The sequence below is a fragment of the Takifugu flavidus genome, chromosome 10 (assembly GCF_003711565.1).
Source record: "Takifugu flavidus isolate HTHZ2018 chromosome 10, ASM371156v2, whole genome shotgun sequence".
Taxonomy (NCBI): domain Eukaryota; kingdom Metazoa; phylum Chordata; class Actinopteri; order Tetraodontiformes; family Tetraodontidae; genus Takifugu; species Takifugu flavidus.
The window spans coordinates 11,041,196-11,058,476 of record NC_079529.1 but is presented as its reverse complement, the minus strand read 5'-3'; the positions used below and the strand labels follow the sequence as shown (position 1 = coordinate 11,058,476).

The following is a 17,281-nucleotide window of genomic DNA, read 5'->3' as shown; positions in this document are numbered from 1 at the left end:
TTGTTTGAGGTGAAACCTTTCAGTTTCTTGCAGCACAGATCTTTTTTCAGTATTTAGTTTTAAATGTTGCATCTGTAAGCAGGTTAATAGTCTCAAGGCTCCTGATTTTATTCAGGAATCGAAAAATAAAAGGCTCCGAGGTTTTAATCAACATGGTTAATAAAATTGTCACATTGCACAAATAATAAATAAGAGGTAGGACTAATATCAATAAAATGAAAATCTGTTTTCTGCTGCCTTTTTTTTTTACATTTAGATTTAACAAATACAATTTAAAATAAAAAAACTGATTTAGCTTGAGGTGTTGAAAAGAGAAAAAGAAAATCACAACCATAAAAGTCAGAAATATTTATGACTTTTTTTTCTACAAAAGCGAGGATACACAATAAAAATAAAATATATTTTCCAAAGCATGATACAGAATGTCTATTGTCATATTAGTGGTTGTGTAACAGTTACACACAGATGTGCTTAGTTTTGGGTTTTGGCCCCAACCTATAGATCAACATTAAGTCCTTTGCTTCCAGAGGTCTGAGCGTTGCCTCCAGTAACTTCTGCTTGGTTCTGCTTCTTTCTCTGATGGTATTTTTTAAACAAACCTAAGAGTCAAGCACAATCAGAGAGAGGCATGAATAAGGCGCACATTCAGACTGAACCCTGACGAGTGACTAGTTCCATCTTCGGTCACTTACGTAGCTGATTCCAAACACAAAAAGGGCAAAGATGAGCACCAAGGTGGCTAATATGGCCATGAAGCTGTCATTCATGGCCGTCTCCTCTCCACTCTCAGGACAATCTGAAAACAGAGGAACATCAATCTTCACGTACGTGAGGCTGTGTGGGAGGCGAGGTGTTTGATTTCCTCACCTGTCAGCTTGAGGAGAATCTCCCCCTCACGGTTCCTGTCTCCCACCGGTGCTGCCAGGTGACAGATGTAGCGGCCACTGTCAGCGCAAGTCACGTTGGACAGGCGGATGTTGTAGGAGTCACCCAGCAGGACCGGCTGGGCCTTCAGGTGGGTGCTATTGTACCAGTGGGTCACTCCGTTGGTCAGATTTCTGGTCAGGAGGCCACTGAGATGAGGCCATGAGTTCTGGCTGACCTGTAACATAATCAGAACCACTTCAGTTCTGATATCAGCAGAGTTTCTGATAACATTTACTCAATCTCAGAATGAGTTATGAGATTAAAGGTCAGATGTGAGGCACAGATGAGTATTTAGGTACTTTCCGTCTATTCCCCTGCATTTCAATCATGTATAACTGATTTATTTTAATTAACATAATATTTCAACCGCCAAAACTCATTTTGTCCCCTTTTGATTATAAATGTATTATTTGATTTTCAAAGACAAGTTTAGTTTTGTTTTCATACAAATGATCGAATCAACCCATAACGTAAAGAAGTCTTTACGCATTTCAATCATGTATAACTGATTTATTTTAATTAACATAATATTTCAACCGCTAAAACTCATTTTGTCCCCTTTTGATTATAAATGTATTATTTGATTTTCAAAGACAAGTTTAGTTTTGTTTTCATACAAATGATCGAATCAACCCATAACGTGTTTTTACCTTGTACCACCTGACAGCCCGGTACCGAACTCCGGGCTCCGCATCGGCACCACAGTGAAGAACACAATCCTGCCCGCAGACGGAGCTCACCTCCCGGGCACCTTCCGCCATGCTTCCGTCCACCGACCCTGTTCAACAACACCGCGGGTGAGTGTTGGAGCCCGGCGCAGGTGCCCCATCCCCCCGGTACCACCCCCCGGTAACACAACACTTACTGTATAACAGGAGGAGCGTGAAGAACCAAGGAGACATGATGAAATGACGACCGACAGAACCCAAATGGCTATTTTATGGGAGTGCTGACAACGTGATGTGGGGATTCTTGGGGGAATTTCCGCGGCTCGGTGCCATTCGAGTTAAGGTTTTTATTTTCAAGCTGCGTCCTCAGGCTCCGCCTGGGTGTTTTCCCATGGGGTTTTTCGTCTATTAAAGCAGTTTCCGTGAAAGTTTAGGGAGGAAATACCGTGGAAGTGGCAACAGCTTTGCTTCTCCTCTCTTTCGCCCTCGTAGAAACTCCATGGCTATTCTTCTATTTCTGTTTTTTTTAGGTGAGTATTAATGTTTTTACTGTCGTTAAAAGTCACACGGTTGACTGTTGCGGCTTTCGTGAGAGTGAACTTGTTAGTAACTAATGTTAGTGGCTGACATTAGCCTCCACGTGCGTTCCAGAAGTGCTCGTCCTTCAAGGTCAAGGAACTTTCCTTGCTAGAAGACCAGTCTTAACCTCTAGTAAAAACACTTAATCACCTTATTTAAACAATATTAGGTTTTTAAGGCACCTTTCCCTCTGATGCGCAAATATTAGCATTGTTGTAATGTTAGCCGCCGACTGTTCTTCTTCTTCTTTTTGACTATTAATTCAGCCCTTATCCGGTGAATCGCACTGCTGCCACCTTCTGGTTCGAGCCACCATATTCCGACGAGTATTTTAAGAACAACTCCTCTCACGAACGTTCTCCGGACAGAAATCTCCTCCCAGTCTCAGTTCTGCAATAACCAATCACTGACACGAATCCCTCAAAAACTCTTTGCCAGTAAAATGGCACTCTGATACAATTGGTAAATACGGGCTTCCGCTCGGGAGGCCATTTTATTGTTAAATTCTGAGAAACTCAAGATAAAAAGCTATTTATTAACCTTCTCAAATCTAAGCATTGCCAAACTTACCTTTCATTTTGAGCTTCCCTTCCTCCATTAAGTAAAGCTCGGCCATGACAACTGTGATTCCTCAGCCAACTAAAAGCACCTCTTCTTCCCTGCTCTTTGACTCCAGCACCTCCCTGTAACCCGAAAGAGACAGAGAGATAAAAGATGCTTGATCCTTTGCCAGTGTTGTGACACCTGGTGTCTGAGCGAGGATGATTTCTGTGTTCCAGCTGCTGAGGGCTCATTTGTGATGGAGAGACACCGAGTGTGTTCCTGCTGCGACCTTCAGCTGTCCTTCAACCCTCAGTGTGACAACACGTGGACTATCAATCAAAGCGTAAGCATCAGCTTTTACTGCTCCGTGGTTCTTGTACTGCACGTTGATATTTCTCAACAACTGTTGACGCCCTCTTCTCCTGGTTTTCTTCCAGGACTTCGCAGAGGCTTCTGGGGAGTCCAGCAGCTGCCACCATCCATGTGACCACATTGAACATGGAGTGATGAAGCTGAAAGTGTGTGTGGCTGTGAACCACACCACTCTGTGCTATGGAGTAGGTCACCTACTGTTCGCACATGGTTGCCGATGTTCTTCTGTTTGGTGGTCACCTTAACTCTATCTTGTCATCTCTTTATTCCCTCATATTTGTCTCAGTTTTGGATGTTTGTTTTGACTCGTCCCTTTCTTGATTCAGACCAAAAAGACATTCAGATGTTGAACAAGAATGAGTTTAACTGCTGTTGGCAGTGTTTCAGTCCTCATTTTCACTGTTCGTTAACAGGAGAGAAACCTGGTGACGGAAGAGAAGACCTACTACTCCACCCAGCCTTGTGCTGATTCTGGTCCCTCAGTCCCAATTATGGGTGGGTCTCCTCTTCTGATGTTGGTCAGTTGTTGCTTGTTAACGAGGCTGTGAAGGAGTTAACCACGTTCTCCTGTGGATGCTGCAGGTCTTGTCCCTCTGCTGCTGCTGCTGCTGAAGCTCCCTGAACTGACTCTGACGTGAAGGATCCACCATCACCTCCAGATGTGGCCCACCACTGCTGCTCCTATCAAAAGTGGTTTTTCCACTGCAGGTTTTAGATGAACAATTTCAGTAGTGCTTGGCTGAAGCTTAAACAGGAGGAAAGGGACTGTGACCAGAACAAGGTTCAGTTAATCTCACAGCAGAACCAATTGTGATTTTGATCAACTGGAGTCTATAAAGTTCTGGGCTAATATCAGACTAATTTAATGTGAAGAGCAGAAGAACATGATACCAAGTTGGTGGAAGTTTACTGACTCTTAAAGTCCTGTATCTGAATGCATTATACACACTTATGGCATTAGTTATAGTTATAGTTAATACTTTAGATTCATTTAGTGATTCTTATTTAGTATGTTTAATATATTGGATGTGTGGCCTTTGATTGTCTGTTTATTTTATTAGAGCATTACAACTGACATCTACAAGTGACTGTATCTATTCTCTCAGGCCTTGACCTCTGGAAGACCTCAACTTGTTTTTTAGCCAGCCTGGTGCCATCTCACAAATGTTCCATATGTGTCTTATCACCTGTGTCTCTTTATGTGCTTGTGATGAATGTCTTGTTTTTTCCTGTATGAGCAGCTGCCAAGAGGAAATCCTTGTGCCAACAGGCTCCTGAGTTTTCTGAACTGGACTCTATATCATTTGGTTGGCTATATTGTGTTATGAGGTCATCAGAGAAGAATGTGTTTACTTGACAATATAAGAAAGGGCTACTGAAGTAAGCACTTTAGAGATCTTCACCATTTGAACCACGAAACCTCCCTCAGGCAAGCTGCAGCGTCTGCTAGATCCCTGACTGTTCTCTGATATACATCTCTTATAACCCAAGTCTGTGAAGATTCCTTCCTCATCAGCACCTCTCGACTAGCACAAGAAGAATACTACCACAGCCTCTAAGAGGTTAAAAATTGCACTTTGTATTCATCTTTTTCAATCCTAGTTGACCGCGTATTCCATAAAATAATATTTAAAATGTTTCCTCTCCATAGTCAAAGGTCACAATAAAGGGTTTGTTGGATTTCCAGTGTGTTTGTGCATTTTTATTATTTCCCTGAAAAGCTGAAGATGAGAAGTTTTTAAAATAAGAATAAGACCTGTGTGAAGCGTCACTGGGAGGAAGCCAGTTACCCAGTTGGGGCGCGGCAGCTTTCCTGTCACCCCTCTGAAGAGAGCTCCTGTTGGCTGTGTTCTAGCGCCAGTGACCTCTGACTGACCTCCTTTAATTTGAATCCATCAGTACATGCGAATCACCTTTCAGAGCTCAGCACACATGTGATACTTCAACTATTGACAATGAACTTTGGAATTTGTGAATAAAATCCTGACCCGTTCTGATTCAGCTGGGAACTTTTAACCAGCACCTGCAGCTCCAATTAAGAAGCATTTTTAGAACTTGCCAATGCAAAGGGAATGTTCTGGGTCCCGCTGGGTGTTTTCCACTTCAGGTTTCTATATCTGGGCTCTTTGTGGGTCTCCAGCATGTCAGCTCAGGTTCTGCCGGGTTCTTAACAGTTCTGTTGCTCGTGTTCACATCTTTGACCCAGCGGGCCTTTTCACAAGGCCCTGCTCTTTACGCAGCACAGGCGCATAAATGCTGCAGTCTCGCGCCTCACAGAATCCCGCCACTCCTGGGTCTCCAACCGCGCCGGCCTGCCCGACCGCACCGGGGAACCCAGTGGGACCTCGGGGGCCCTCCATGCCGCTTTTGGGTTCTGCCGGTTTGCCTGACAACCCTGTGGAGGATGGGATTAAAGGATGGGACGCACCTATGAGACCCCAGGTCAATGTTTCACAGTGTGCAGGTAAAGCATCTCACCTCTGAGACCCTGTGGTCCATCGGTTCCTGGCAAGCCTTGACCTGGATCACCTATGAGGCCTTTGGCTCCTTTCTGACCTACAGACAGAGTCGCAGATGTTTGAGGAAGTTCTGTGTAGCTTCAGGCCACAGATGTGCTGTTTATAGAGATTCTAATTAAACAAACAATGTACCTCTGCTGCCTGGTGTTCCTTCCTGCCCTGCCAGGCCACGATCACCCTGTGCACCTCTGGCTCCCTTGGATCCAGGCTTTCCAGGTTTTCCCTGGTGGATGGAGGGACAAATAGTGGAAACAGAGGTTTTTTAAGGAAAAGTCTACCAGGACTACTCCTCTGGTTGGCAAAGTGCCTACATTTTTCCCTGGTGATCCTGTGGGCCCGCGGGCTCCTGGAGGCCCTAACAGGGTCCGGTTGTTGATTGGGCAGCCCTGGGAGCACTTGGCCTGGATGGAGGCAGCATACTGGGAGAGCTGAGCTGTGATGACGCCTCTACAGAGCTTGAGCACCTGCTCGTCAGTCAGAGCTGGACCCTGCAGGACACAAATGCTCATGTGCAGAAGCAAAACTATGGAGGAGAACAAAAGCTCCTAACTGAGGAAAAAAAACGTCCTGTTTCATCCACAGATTCAAACGCATCGATGAAGCTCTTCAACCTTTACGCCCCACTCACCACAGGACCCCGAACCCCCTTTGGTCCAGCTCGGCCATTAACTCCTGGGTCACCGAGCGGACCTTTCTCTCCCCTGGAACCTGGAATTCCAGGCGGTCCCACGGGCCCAGAGGTGCCATTACGCCCAATAGAACCTTTGGGTCCACGCTTGACAGGAAGAAAGAGATGTTTGAGGGTTTCTGGAACCAGAGACTCATCCACAGAAAATATCAGTGCCAAAGAATAAATTTATGTTGTATTGAGAGAAAGATGAAAGATGGAGGATTTTAGAGCAAACTGAGCAGCACAAATGGGCACAGCAGAGGTGTGTGTGTGTGTGTGTGTGTGTGTGTGTGTGTGTGTGTGCGTGTGTGTGTGTGTGTGTGTGTGTGTGTGTGTGTGTGTGCGTGTGTGTGTGCACATGACCAAACCCACAACTCTAAACTCAAAGGGGTTTTTTGTGCAGGTTGAAGGGGGATCTAAACACCTCTCCTTTGTCTCCTCTGACACCCGTGCTGCCCTGAAAGGAAAAATGAAGAAAGAGTTCAGGGTGAAGTCCTGCAGAGGTGACAGAAGCGTCCGACCATCAGAACGTCACCAGGTGAATTTACCTTTGGTCCTTTGGCTCCTTTTTTTCCAGTCTGTCCTGACGCTCCCTGCAGGAAGGGAAAACCCCAACACAGTGTGTGATGATGGTGAAAGAGGAAGTCACATGACGCATAAGCAACAGACGCATCTGATGGGTCCCTGGAATTCCAACCTCACCTTCTCTCCATCTGATCCTGTTGCACCTTTGCCCCCCTGAAAACAGAAGCTCACACATCTGAGGCAACAGCTCATATGAGACAGGAGTGTAAATAGTAATACAAGGATGATTCTTCTGTGTGTTCTCACCTTTGGGCCCTGCAGACCCTTTGGTCCTGGTTTCCCTGGTAACCCAGCATCTCCGGGTGCCCCCAGAGGCCCCTGTGGGAGAATTGACCAAAGTAGAATCTTTATTACGATGTGTTGGAGCAGCTCTGAGTTTGGGGTGAGTGGAAGCAGGAGAACGAGCCGAGGGTGAGCATCAGTTTAGAGAAGTGAGCTCTCTACAACTTTAGAAAGTAGAAGGAAGTGTCTATTATCTCACTGTGTGACATTTGTTGACATTCAACTGTGAATTAGAACCCTTGTTCCCCATTTTAAACCTCACCATGTGAAGTAAATGTCAAAAGGACTCTGGGGAATTTTAGGGGGTGTTTGGAAAGACTTCTGATGCTCACTATCTTTGTCACTTTCACTTCCTCTTCCAGGTGGCTCCGTATGTGTGTGTGTCATAAGTTAGTGCCACATGAGAACACAGCCAGTTCAGACAGAAACCAAAGCCGGCGCACCGGCAACGCCCCCAAGCAGAACCTGCTGATCTCTTTATGACGTCATGCCTGACTCACCGCGGTGCCCAAATGCCCTCGAGGTCCTCTCAGGCCACGTTCCCCTTCACTGCCCTGCACAGTTGCACCGGTAACAAGTTACATTTTCATACAAAGATGACTGACTGGTTCTGGAGTGAAACCTGCCAGAAGACTTCATTTAATATCTGATTAATTATGTTGATGGCCAGCAGGAGCTCAAAGACCCTCCAGTTACCTTGGTACCAAACTGTCCTGGTTCTCCCGTCTCACCCGCGACTCCCGCGGGCCCCTGAGAAGGCAAACAGCAGCGGTTACCATCCGACGGACGTACGGCCGGGCCTAAATGCCAGTCGCACTCACGTCTTCTCCGGGCTCGCCGTCACTGCCGGGCAGGCCGTCCTGTCCTGGAGACCCCTGAGAGACAAAAGAAGGACATTTATGTCCAGGCCTCAGACCACAGTAAAAACCGACAAACAGCCGGAGAAATCTGATTATTTTTCATATCAATAATAAGAGGCTGTACTAAAAATCTTTCAATGTGTTCAAAAGATCCAGAGCCGATGATTGGTGATAAACCTTGTTGCTTATTATCAATCACAAATATAAATACATGTGTACCTTTGGGCCGTCTGTCCCACGGCCCCCCGTCTGTCCAGTGTAACCCTGAGGAAAAGCAAGAATCACCTGATATTATAAATCTACACAAGACCACATTTCATCTCTGATGAAAACCAGGAAGGCTGAATATACATTTAAATGAGGTTTTGTCCATTTCAATGGTTTTCACATCTGGAAATGCTCATGAAAATACAAAAATATTATCTATACTACTACTACTACTACTACTAATAATAATAATAATACCACATGCCAACATGTGCAGCTCCTTTTAGATAACTGCCAGAGCTGCTGGTGTATTTAATGATATGTCTATTACCGTACAACGTGCTGACACCAGATAATGATTAGCTGAGGTCTACATCTACTAGCTTCTTGGATGATGGTCTTTAGGACACAACAGTCAGGGATCAAATAGTCCAATGTTGAGAAGCTCTGCAGGTCAACCACAGAAACCCAGACTTGAACACCAGTTCTCACAGTGTATCCTCTGTCTCCAACATCTCCTGGAAACCCTGGAGCTCCAGTCTGACCCTGTGAGACGTAAAACAGCACATCAGCTACTGACCTCTACTGGTCAACGGTGGGAAGTGCACATCACTGAGCCTGAATGAGGACCCGGTTCTACTGCTTTGCAGGCAAACTGGGCTCACCTATACAGGTGAACCATTTCATTTCCATACCTTTCGTCCATCTTGTCCTTGAGAGCCTGCTTTCCCTTCATCACCATCAGAGCCCTAAAAAAAAAGGCAAGTTATTTCTTCCAGCTTACATGAGTGCTGTTGGGGAAAACGTCTCAGAAGATAAGACATGTTCCTTTTACCACAAAACACACAATAAACCAATTTATCATCAGTAATAATCTTGACCCAACACAAGTTAAATTCAAATCCATAGTTAAGTAATTTTTTTTCTCCCAAGGATGGTTTCACTTATTCAATTCTGTCAATGTGCATTCAACTTTCTGAGTGGTTTAGATTAAATTAGTATTATTATAATAAGATATTTAATATACATAATGTATTTAATGTCACCTTCACATTAAATATTTACAACTGTTAACGTATCCCTTACCTTGATCCCTTGACCTCCATTTGAACCCAGAGGTCCAGCATCACCACGCAAACCCTAAAACAATGATCAGATTTTAGTAGATTTTAAGAGCGAGTAATAAATTCACCATTCATGATTTTAAAGCTGAAAATGTTGCCCAGCACAAGTGGCTAAAAACACTTTTATTGCCATGAAAGTCTTGTTATAATTTGACTTTTCTCTAGCCTTATTTTGTTTAAAAGTTACTATAAATAAACAGTGAACATTAATGAAAAATCACTTTTTTTTTAAACTTATGAGAGTTGTAATGAGGGTGAAAAGCTTATCAAGTTGTGAGGATGGTGCTTCCGTACAGGCTCACCAGGAACCCCCACTCCTCCCCGGGGTCCCTCCAGGCCGACGTCCCCCTGAGGGCAGAAGGATAAACAGCAGGTCCCAGGGTGAAACAGCTGGTTTTGCTCTAGAGTTCAGCAAGAAATTCAAGCAAATTGAGACCAAACAACAATTTACCTTCAGTCCCAGTTGTCCCAGTTCACCCAGGTCTCCAGCAAGTCCAACTTCACCCTGTTTTCATAAAAAAAGCGATTGGAATTTAACACATATTTTGTTTTGCTTCGTTGGAAACATCCTATCAGTCTTTGAGGTCCCAGCATGTCCCCAGAGTGAGCAGACCTGATCAGTGAACTCACCGTGGCCCCAGAGAAGCCTGAGGCTCCATCTTCACCTTCAGGCCCGGGGTCACCCTGGTACGCCAAAGGTCAACATTAAAAACAGCCGTCTGCAGCTTGAGCATCATCGCTGTTATTTATTGTTGGAGCCCCACACTCTCACCAATGGTCCAGTGTCTCCTCCTCTTCCTCGGACTCCTTTGATCCCTTTATAACCCTGACAGACGATGAACACACACATCATCCTGTAACTCAGCGGTAACTGGATTATCCCATTGATTAGATTTTTGGACAAATGTCTGACTCTCTCACTTGTCTGCCTTGAGCTCCTGGCTCCCCATTTATACCCTGCACACCTCTGAAACCCTGAGAGAAGAAATATATCAACACAAACCAAAATTTTGATATAAAAACGGATCAGAGCGACACAGAGCTCTGATTCTTCTGGTTTAAAACAGGGACTTCTGCTCAGTTTCTCTCCCGTGGAGGTGAAGCGTCCTGGAGGGGGCGCTAGGCTGATACGCCCTGGCCCCTCGGCCCAGCTCTGTCAAACCTGCGAGAGATTGAAGTTTCAATAATTCTCCCCTCAAATGAGACAGCACCTTTGGCCCCGCAAAGCCAGCAAATCCAGGCTCGCCAGGATCACAGTCGCACTCTGTGGGCCCCTCTGTCCCGAGACCCCCGTCAGCCTCAGCCTCCTCCGAGGAGCCCGTCTCAGGAAAGACCTGAGACGATGTTCGCCAGATGATTAGAAAGGTGCACCGACCAATTAGAGAAACACGGCTGTAGAAAGTGGCCCATATGGTACCTGCATGGTGTCCATATCCTCTTTGGCATAGTGGAATTCGGCTGTGGTGGCATAAGGGAAGGCCTCTTCAGTAACCAAGGTAACCTGGGTGGGTGCGAGGCCATGGAGGTCATCTTCAATCCTCTGCTCACCATAGCCAGGAGTTGGCTCAGGTGGATATTCTGAAGATAATGACCCATTTAGACTTCCTATCTCGTGATTTAGTGCGTTCGAATACCAGTAGTTTAATCCGAAACTGTAATAAATAAATATTTTGTAGAATTCAATAGCTTGCATGCCATACAAATTCACACCGCTGTCAATTCCGTAGAAAAAATATTTAAACTGGCATCATACAATTAATAAAATAAGGAAAAGTGACATAAAACACTATGCAGCTGCGTAGACTCTCAGCTAGATGTGGATCATTTAAGCTTCGATTTGCAGCCGTGGCGATTAAGGATAAAACTTTATTGATCCCACATCGGGGAAATTCACGTGTTACAGCGGTAGCCCGTGGTGTACAGTACAGTATAGTACTAAAAGAAAAAAAGAAAAAGACTCTTATGTTATGTACATTACTATGTACATTATACATTATATACAGAAATTAAAAATTATAGAAGGAATGTCAGACAATATGAAGAAAAAAATGGGCTATGGCGTTTACAAATGGGCTATAATAATATTAGTTAGAATAATAAATGTATGGTTACATATGGGTACGAAATGGATAAATTTTTAAACGACATGAAATAATTTGGCTACCATAGCTAAGTGTGGCTAGCTCTGAGGTGCACGTGCTAGGGTACATGGACCTTGCAAACCCAGAAAGGTGCGTGTGTTCAGTGGTGCCAGATTGTCATTATCAGTTCTGATATGCGGGTTTGGGTTAAAACAATGACCTAAGTAAATAAACAAAGATGAGAAATTAAAAAATAAATAAATAAATTTGATTTAACAGCCTGAACTCACCTGGACGAGGAGGCGCTACTGCGTGAACGTTGTCCAAAGAGGCCTCATAGGTGTGTTCGTCACCTGATGATAAAATATAAGATATTAAGCTGCAGTAAAGTGAAGGACCGTGATGCAGATGTTGGTGACCTCTGACCTGAGTGGTACCCAGAGTACTGATTCTGGCTGAGAGAAGAGATGATGCACAGCAGGAACACCAGCACACCTGGGGGCAGGTACACCTGGAGCACAGACGTATCAATATGCTAAGTTGTTGATATAATCTCTTCTTTTTACTCAAATGTGTTACAAGATTAATTTATCCAGTGTTTTGTTGGACTATTTTTTAATTATTTGATTCAACACTTGTGGAAGTTCTGTCAAAAGTGTTCAGGGTGGTCAAGCTCAGTTCACCAGTTAAAAGGTTCTAACTCCACCTGGTTTCTACCAGTTTGGATAAACCAGTTAATGTGATCACATGATGGTCAGGACCTCCAGGACAGTGAGGTGATCCAACACACTTCCTGCCTCGCTGTAAGTTGAGTTAAGCTCCATCTATAATAATTCATTTACGATCAGACGACAGAAAAAAATCCTCTTTAAACTTTACAACTCTCCTATTGCTGATACCCGAGGTGCTTTAGTCATATTAAAAACAACATTTGCAGGTTTTACTTCAGTGTTTATTTCAGGTATGAAGATTCTTCTAAATAAAAGTGTTCAGATGCTGGACTTTGACATGAAAACTGTGATATTTTGATGAATTAGAAAATCGTACACATTTACTGACTAAACCCTCCAGATCTAACGGGAAAACGGTTTCAGAAGCGGTTAGTTCCAGATTATGTGATCAGACAAAACACTTTCTTACCTTGTGGCTGGAAGCTGACATGGTTCTGGATCAGATCTTGGACCGGGACACGTTCAACATGCAGCCAGGACAGAGACGACCTGCTTCAGTTCCTCTCCAGGATCCCTCAGGTTCTCCGGCACTGGTGGGATCTTCTTCTTTTCTCACCAGGGTGTGAAATACCTGAACTGAAGAGCCAGAGTCTGACAGAAAACCTTAGATTTAACGCTTCCTTCAGCTCCGTCTTCAGAACAAAGTTTGAGCTCCAGATGTAACAAACTCAAAGACTCACATTTACAAAAAAAACAAGAGTTCTGAAAAAACCAATAAATATTTCAGCTTCATGCAGCCTTGTTCAGGATGTGTTATCCCAGCAGTCACCATAGTGACTCGTCATACGTCTGGACTGCTGACATGAGCAGAACATCCAGAAGCTTCCTAAGGTAGAACCTGAACTGGGAACCTTCTTGCTGTGAGGCGTCAAGAGATCATCTCTCAGGTCTCAAAGACGTGCATTTGTGTGCAGGTGTATTTTTATCTTTAATTCAGATCCTGAATGTGTATTTCTAATTGTTCATAAGCCCTAAAAAGCTTCTAAATATGTTTTTGTGTGAGAATAAATGCTGTTTTAGAGTTTTATTTAATGTGACTTGAGGAGAGGAAACAGAATTGTCAACTGCAGCAGAGGGTTGAAAGAAAGGACAATTTAAAAATAACCCTTAATTTATCTGAAAGCAACATTTATTAAACAAGAATCATATTTAACTTTGGCTTTCTCTTTATTAGTTGCTGTGGTATCAAATGAAACAAACAGAACAGTGCAGATATCTTGAAAAACATTGATATTCATTTAAAATGCTCCAAAAAAAATCAGCTCGTAATCTTATTTTTTTTTAAAAAAAAGATCAATTTAAACAAAACGAGGTGTCTAAATAAGGGTGACCTTTGACCTCAGGATAATGTGCCAGGTTTGACGATGCCGTCTGACATTCCACCGCCACAGCAAATCAGGAAGAGGTGGGCGGAGCCTTCCAGACCACACGTTACAATATAAGGTTATTACTAAAGAGGTTATTTGTCTTGAATCCATTGACTTCCATGTTCATCTCGCGTCACTTCTCTTTGTCCTTGTCCTCCTTGCGTGACTTCTTCTTCTTCTTCTTCTTCCGATCATGGCGGCAATCTTCTGGTGAACGGGAATTTCTGTGATCAAGAAGCCAAACAGGAGGCATCAGCACCACGATCAACAAATCAACAGAGGACCGAGTGAGCTGGTCCCCCGCCCTTCCTTTAGGGACCACATTAGGTCCCTCCTCACCTCTCCTTCCTCCTCTTCTTGCTCTCTCTACCGTGACTTCGTTCTCGGCTGTGATGGCGTCTGCTGTGTGAGTGTCCAGACTCCGATGAGCTGGACCGACGCCTGATGGACAAACAAAAAAAGTCTCCTCAACTGAAATACTGTAGATCATTTTAAATTCTTGTGTCCAATCATCCCCAGGAGGAGGCGGCAGCATTCCCTCTACCTGTGTGAGGACACCTTAAGCCTGGTCTCCTCCTCCACTTTCTCTTGCTCCTCCTCTCTCCACTGTCGGCCGAGCTCCTCCGAGTGCACGTTGATGACCTCTCTAATCACCTGCAGCGATCAAGAACATTGATGAATAGAAACTTCATTGACGTTTGGAGGGGATTATGGGTAAAAAACTAGAAGATCGGGCAGCACCTCAGTGTAGGACTTCTTGGTGATGTGAACGTTCTTAGCTCGATAAGACTGACGTCTCCTCTTATAGTCCCTCATCTCCGCCATCAGCTCCAGGTGAGTCTTTGGTTCATTCTGCTCCTCACCTGCAGGCAGACAGACAGACGGACGTGTGGGTGAACAAATAAAGATGTCTTTCTGATTTACGTCATCAAAATCATTAGGAAAAAAAACAAAAACATGAACCAATCAGAAAACAGTCCTGACATTTATGAGAAAAGAGTCGTTTTTAATAGGAAATATGTTAACGTCAGTCTTCTCTTCCATCAGAATTCTGTCTGACATCAAAAGGGTGTAAAGGCACAAACAGTTCAAACAGTTCTTTAGAACTTTTAGGAACTGAGAACTTTTAAGAACTGTACCTCTCTGCAGTTTGGACACCCAATCAACGTACAGGTCGTCCTGGCCCGAGGACTCGGGGGCTTCGCTTCTTGGATTCAGGGCGCCGATAACGTGATCATACAGAGCCAATCGATCAGCCACGGTCAGGTCACAGACGGTCCGTTTGTGGTTCTGAGGAACTTCCACCGGCTGGCTGCTGTACTGACCTGATGGACGAGCACAGGCTTTACTCACAAGCTGAACCAGACCACGTCCATCACCACCTGTATTCTAGTTACCTACTAGTAACCTACTAGTACCTACTAGTTACTCCTAGTTTAGTATTCTAGTTGAGTTATTCTAACCTAATAATCATATAAACCTTCCGACATGAAATGAACCTCTGATATTTATGTTACTACTTTAATCAAAAATAAATGCAGCGATAGAAGAGTCATTTATGATTTAGTTCCCATATTTGTTGGGTTTTTGGCCATATTGTGGCAGGTAAAAAGTGTCTTTTAATTAAATACGCATTTCTCTGGCTCACATACATCAGGTGATGTGCAATTTAAGCAAAAGCTAAGTAAATAACAACAAAATGGAAAGGAAAATTTTAACCATAAGAAAATTGTCAGGGTAAAGTGGTGTCACTATAGCCAAATACAGATGTTGTCATCTTGAGATGGAGCATTAGATTGTTCAGGAGTACCAAGTTCTTAACTCTAAACTTGAACTCAAGCTTTTGTTTCCCATGAGGAGATATAAAGGAACAGTATGTCTGAAAGGATATGAGGTAAAAGGATATAACAGGTGTGTGAGCAGAGCTGCGGCCCCTCTAACACTCACCAGTGTAGCTGCAAACACAACACACAATACAGGTGTCAGCACATTAAGCAGCTCAAAACATGTGACACTAAACTACAGGAATTTCAATTTGTGGGGAAACAGGCAAAAGAGCTCAACAAGAACCTCCTGCTGCTCAGTGTAGGCACCTGAAAAGTAAAATTCTCCATTGATCACTCCTTATAAATAGTGAGAAATTAAAGCCCCACCTTGCCAGAAGACTCCCTCCATCTTCATCATAGGTGCAGCAGATCTGGCCTGCAGGATCACCTGCTGCTGGGTAGATCTCTCTGTGAGAGCAGCGGACAAACAACCACAAACAAACAACGTCCACGAGCTGAGTTATACATTGTACTTTGGTGTCACATGAATGCTGTACAGTGAAATTAGTTCCCTATCTTTAATTTTCTTTGCCATAACAAGAGCTTGAACTGGTATCCTCCCAGGGAGAATCTGGCTTCTCAAACCTATCTATGCTTGAAGAAGTTTAAGGGAGTTAGCACATAGCTTTTCAAGAATCTTCAACAGTACGTATAACATAAACCCTATACATATAAAGATTAGTTGCTGCTAAAATTAGCTGTGTGGCTACTTGAGCGATGAACTGAAGTCTAACCAACACCCGACACCCGTACATTTGCCAGGAAACTCAGCTAGAACATTTTAGGAGTGAAGTGAGTTATTTTACACCAAAATTGATTATTTTACATCATTGTGGAAATGGTCCCTGATTAGACAAATTAACCAAACTTGGTTAATCAATTTTCTGAAAGGAGAAAGATTCTGTAATAAGGTGCTGGGGAACCTCTAAGGATGATCGTCGATCTGCGATGATGATCAAAGATGATCAATAAAAACTCACCCATGGTGAAGCTTCTGACAGTGCTCTGCTGATAACAAGAAGAAGTATCCACCATCTCTGTCTGCAAGGCGGTAATTAATGGTGATTAACGTAGGATGTCAAATCTGAAGTTTCTACTTCAGCGTTTGTTACAGTTCCATGCAAGTTACCTGCTCCTCAGGTGAATAACCCAGCTTTCGGAGTCTGCAGGATAGTTTGTGTTTCTCCAGGCTCCTGGGTGGGACCCTGTGGTTGGGGTCATAGGGACACTGCTCCAGTGGCTCCTGAGAAAAGACAGTTGACTAGATTCACTGATGCATTCTCTCTGTATGAATATACAAACACCAGAGACTTTAAACTATTCATGCTTCAACAAAAAGAAAATTAAAAAAAAAAATCAAAACAAGAAAATTGACGACTGGCCATTCTTTAAAAGAAGCCACCTTATCTGAAGCCTGAAGATGTGAGTTAAACGTAGTTCAACATACAAAACAGTGTAATTTCACAGCCTCTGGATAAAGACCCAATGGAAATTACCAATACAAAACAAGCAGAGACACTAAGCAAGCCTAAAGAAGATTCAAGGTTATGGAGTGTTTGTCAGGATATTTTAAATCGTAAAGTTAATCCTTATAATAGACAAAAATCAACAGGCTCCAGCGTTAGCTGCTAACTTACTTTGTTAGCGTCCTCATAGGTCCACGACCATCCCAGCGTGTCAAATATATCATTTAGCCGTTTTCTACATTTTTCTGTGAACTCTGTAAGCTCCTGAAGGCAATCCAACCGATCTTGAACATTTTCAATCTTTATGGACTCCGCCATTGTTACATTTAAAGCCAAATACCAAGAGAACCTCAGAATCCATTAACGGCAGCCGTCCTAGCAGTCGCGACTTTATGACGTATCCAGGAACTGGAATGGTGCATGCTGGTACTTGAAGTCTACTTTATTTATTTATTTAAATTTTTTTACACAACC

General features: G+C 43.6%; 4 protein-coding genes across 4 annotated transcripts; 1 reads left to right on the top strand and 3 right to left on the bottom strand.

The window, feature by feature from the left end:
• Nucleotides 1-335: 335 nt before the first annotated feature.
• On the bottom strand, nucleotides 336-2,432 carry cd83 (CD83 molecule). Its single transcript, XM_057044439.1, has 5 exons — nucleotides 1,793-2,432; nucleotides 1,578-1,705; nucleotides 868-1,102; nucleotides 693-796; nucleotides 336-599 (listed from the first exon to the last, which is right to left on the bottom strand). The coding sequence occupies exons 1-5, from the start codon at nucleotides 1,827-1,829 to the stop codon at nucleotides 456-458; spliced, it is 648 nt and encodes a 215-aa protein (XP_056900419.1). The 5' UTR covers nucleotides 1,830-2,432; the 3' UTR covers nucleotides 336-455.
• Nucleotides 724-4,775, top strand: LOC130532442 (uncharacterized). The gene is made up of 7 exons (XM_057045096.1): nucleotides 724-828; nucleotides 926-1,015; nucleotides 1,595-1,724; nucleotides 2,954-3,060; nucleotides 3,155-3,274; nucleotides 3,503-3,584; nucleotides 3,672-4,775. The coding sequence occupies exons 1-7, from the start codon at nucleotides 724-726 to the stop codon at nucleotides 3,725-3,727; spliced, it is 690 nt and encodes a 229-aa protein (XP_056901076.1). The 3' UTR covers nucleotides 3,728-4,775.
• A 158-nt stretch (nucleotides 4,776-4,933) lies between these two features.
• On the bottom strand, nucleotides 4,934-12,691 carry zgc:113232 (uncharacterized protein LOC541546 homolog). The gene is made up of 26 exons (XM_057044429.1): nucleotides 12,558-12,691; nucleotides 11,844-11,928; nucleotides 11,708-11,770; nucleotides 10,754-10,914; nucleotides 10,548-10,670; nucleotides 10,258-10,311; nucleotides 10,109-10,162; nucleotides 9,967-10,020; nucleotides 9,788-9,841; nucleotides 9,631-9,684; nucleotides 9,299-9,352; nucleotides 8,908-8,961; nucleotides 8,705-8,758; nucleotides 8,225-8,269; nucleotides 7,967-8,020; nucleotides 7,842-7,895; nucleotides 7,646-7,699; nucleotides 7,110-7,181; nucleotides 6,981-7,016; nucleotides 6,827-6,871; nucleotides 6,703-6,735; nucleotides 6,237-6,383; nucleotides 5,920-6,096; nucleotides 5,741-5,831; nucleotides 5,568-5,645; nucleotides 4,934-5,484 (listed from the first exon to the last, which is right to left on the bottom strand). Exons 1-26 carry the CDS (start codon nucleotides 12,576-12,578, stop codon nucleotides 5,279-5,281), a joined length of 1,977 nt encoding a protein of 658 aa, XP_056900409.1. The 5' UTR covers nucleotides 12,579-12,691; the 3' UTR covers nucleotides 4,934-5,278.
• A 568-nt stretch (nucleotides 12,692-13,259) lies between these two features.
• Nucleotides 13,260-17,221, bottom strand: snrnp48 (small nuclear ribonucleoprotein 48 (U11/U12)). Its single transcript, XM_057044402.1, has 9 exons — nucleotides 16,979-17,221; nucleotides 16,471-16,584; nucleotides 16,322-16,382; nucleotides 15,669-15,749; nucleotides 14,655-14,840; nucleotides 14,257-14,378; nucleotides 14,060-14,169; nucleotides 13,855-13,956; nucleotides 13,260-13,739 (listed from the first exon to the last, which is right to left on the bottom strand). Exons 1-9 carry the CDS (start codon nucleotides 17,123-17,125, stop codon nucleotides 13,649-13,651), a joined length of 1,014 nt encoding a protein of 337 aa, XP_056900382.1. The 5' UTR covers nucleotides 17,126-17,221; the 3' UTR covers nucleotides 13,260-13,648.
• Nucleotides 17,222-17,281: the final 60 nt, after the last annotated feature.

Excerpts from the sequence above, each read along its gene's own strand:
- LOC130532442 (XM_057045096.1), top strand. The coding sequence starts at position 724 with ATGAGCACCAAGGTGGCTAATATGGCCATGAAGCTGTCATTCATGGCC. Across the intron at positions 1,016-1,594 it reads AGGACCGGCTGGGCCTTCAG|CCCGGTACCGAACTCCGGGC; the intron begins GTGGGTGCTATT and ends ACCACCTGACAG. Across the intron at positions 3,275-3,502 it reads ACACCACTCTGTGCTATGGA|GAGAGAAACCTGGTGACGGA; the intron begins GTAGGTCACCTA and ends GTTCGTTAACAG.
- cd83 (XM_057044439.1), bottom strand. The coding sequence starts at position 1,829 with ATGTCTCCTTGGTTCTTCACGCTCCTCCTGTTATACA. Across the intron at positions 1,103-1,577 it reads GGGCTGTCAGGTGGTACAAG|GTCAGCCAGAACTCATGGCC; the intron begins GTAAAAACACGT and ends ATTATGTTACAG. Across the intron at positions 797-867 it reads GATTCTCCTCAAGCTGACAG|ATTGTCCTGAGAGTGGAGAG; the intron begins GTGAGGAAATCA and ends CTCTGTTTTCAG.
- zgc:113232 (XM_057044429.1), bottom strand. The coding sequence starts at position 12,578 with ATGTCAGCTTCCAGCCACAAG. Across the intron at positions 10,163-10,257 it reads CAGGAGCTCAAGGCAGACAA|GGTTATAAAGGGATCAAAGG; the intron begins GTGAGAGAGTCA and ends ATCGTCTGTCAG. Across the intron at positions 7,182-7,645 it reads GAGGGCATTTGGGCACCGCG|GGGCCTCTGGGGGCACCCGG; the intron begins GTGAGTCAGGCA and ends ATTCTCCCACAG.
- snrnp48 (XM_057044402.1), bottom strand. The coding sequence starts at position 17,125 with ATGGCGGAGTCCATAAAGATTGAAAATGTTCAAGATCGGTTGGATTGC. Across the intron at positions 14,841-15,668 it reads GGAGGGAGTCTTCTGGCAAG|GTCAGTACAGCAGCCAGCCG; the intron begins GTGGGGCTTTAA and ends CTCGTCCATCAG. Across the intron at positions 13,957-14,059 it reads CTTAAGGTGTCCTCACACAG|GCGTCGGTCCAGCTCATCGG; the intron begins GTAGAGGGAATG and ends TTTGTCCATCAG.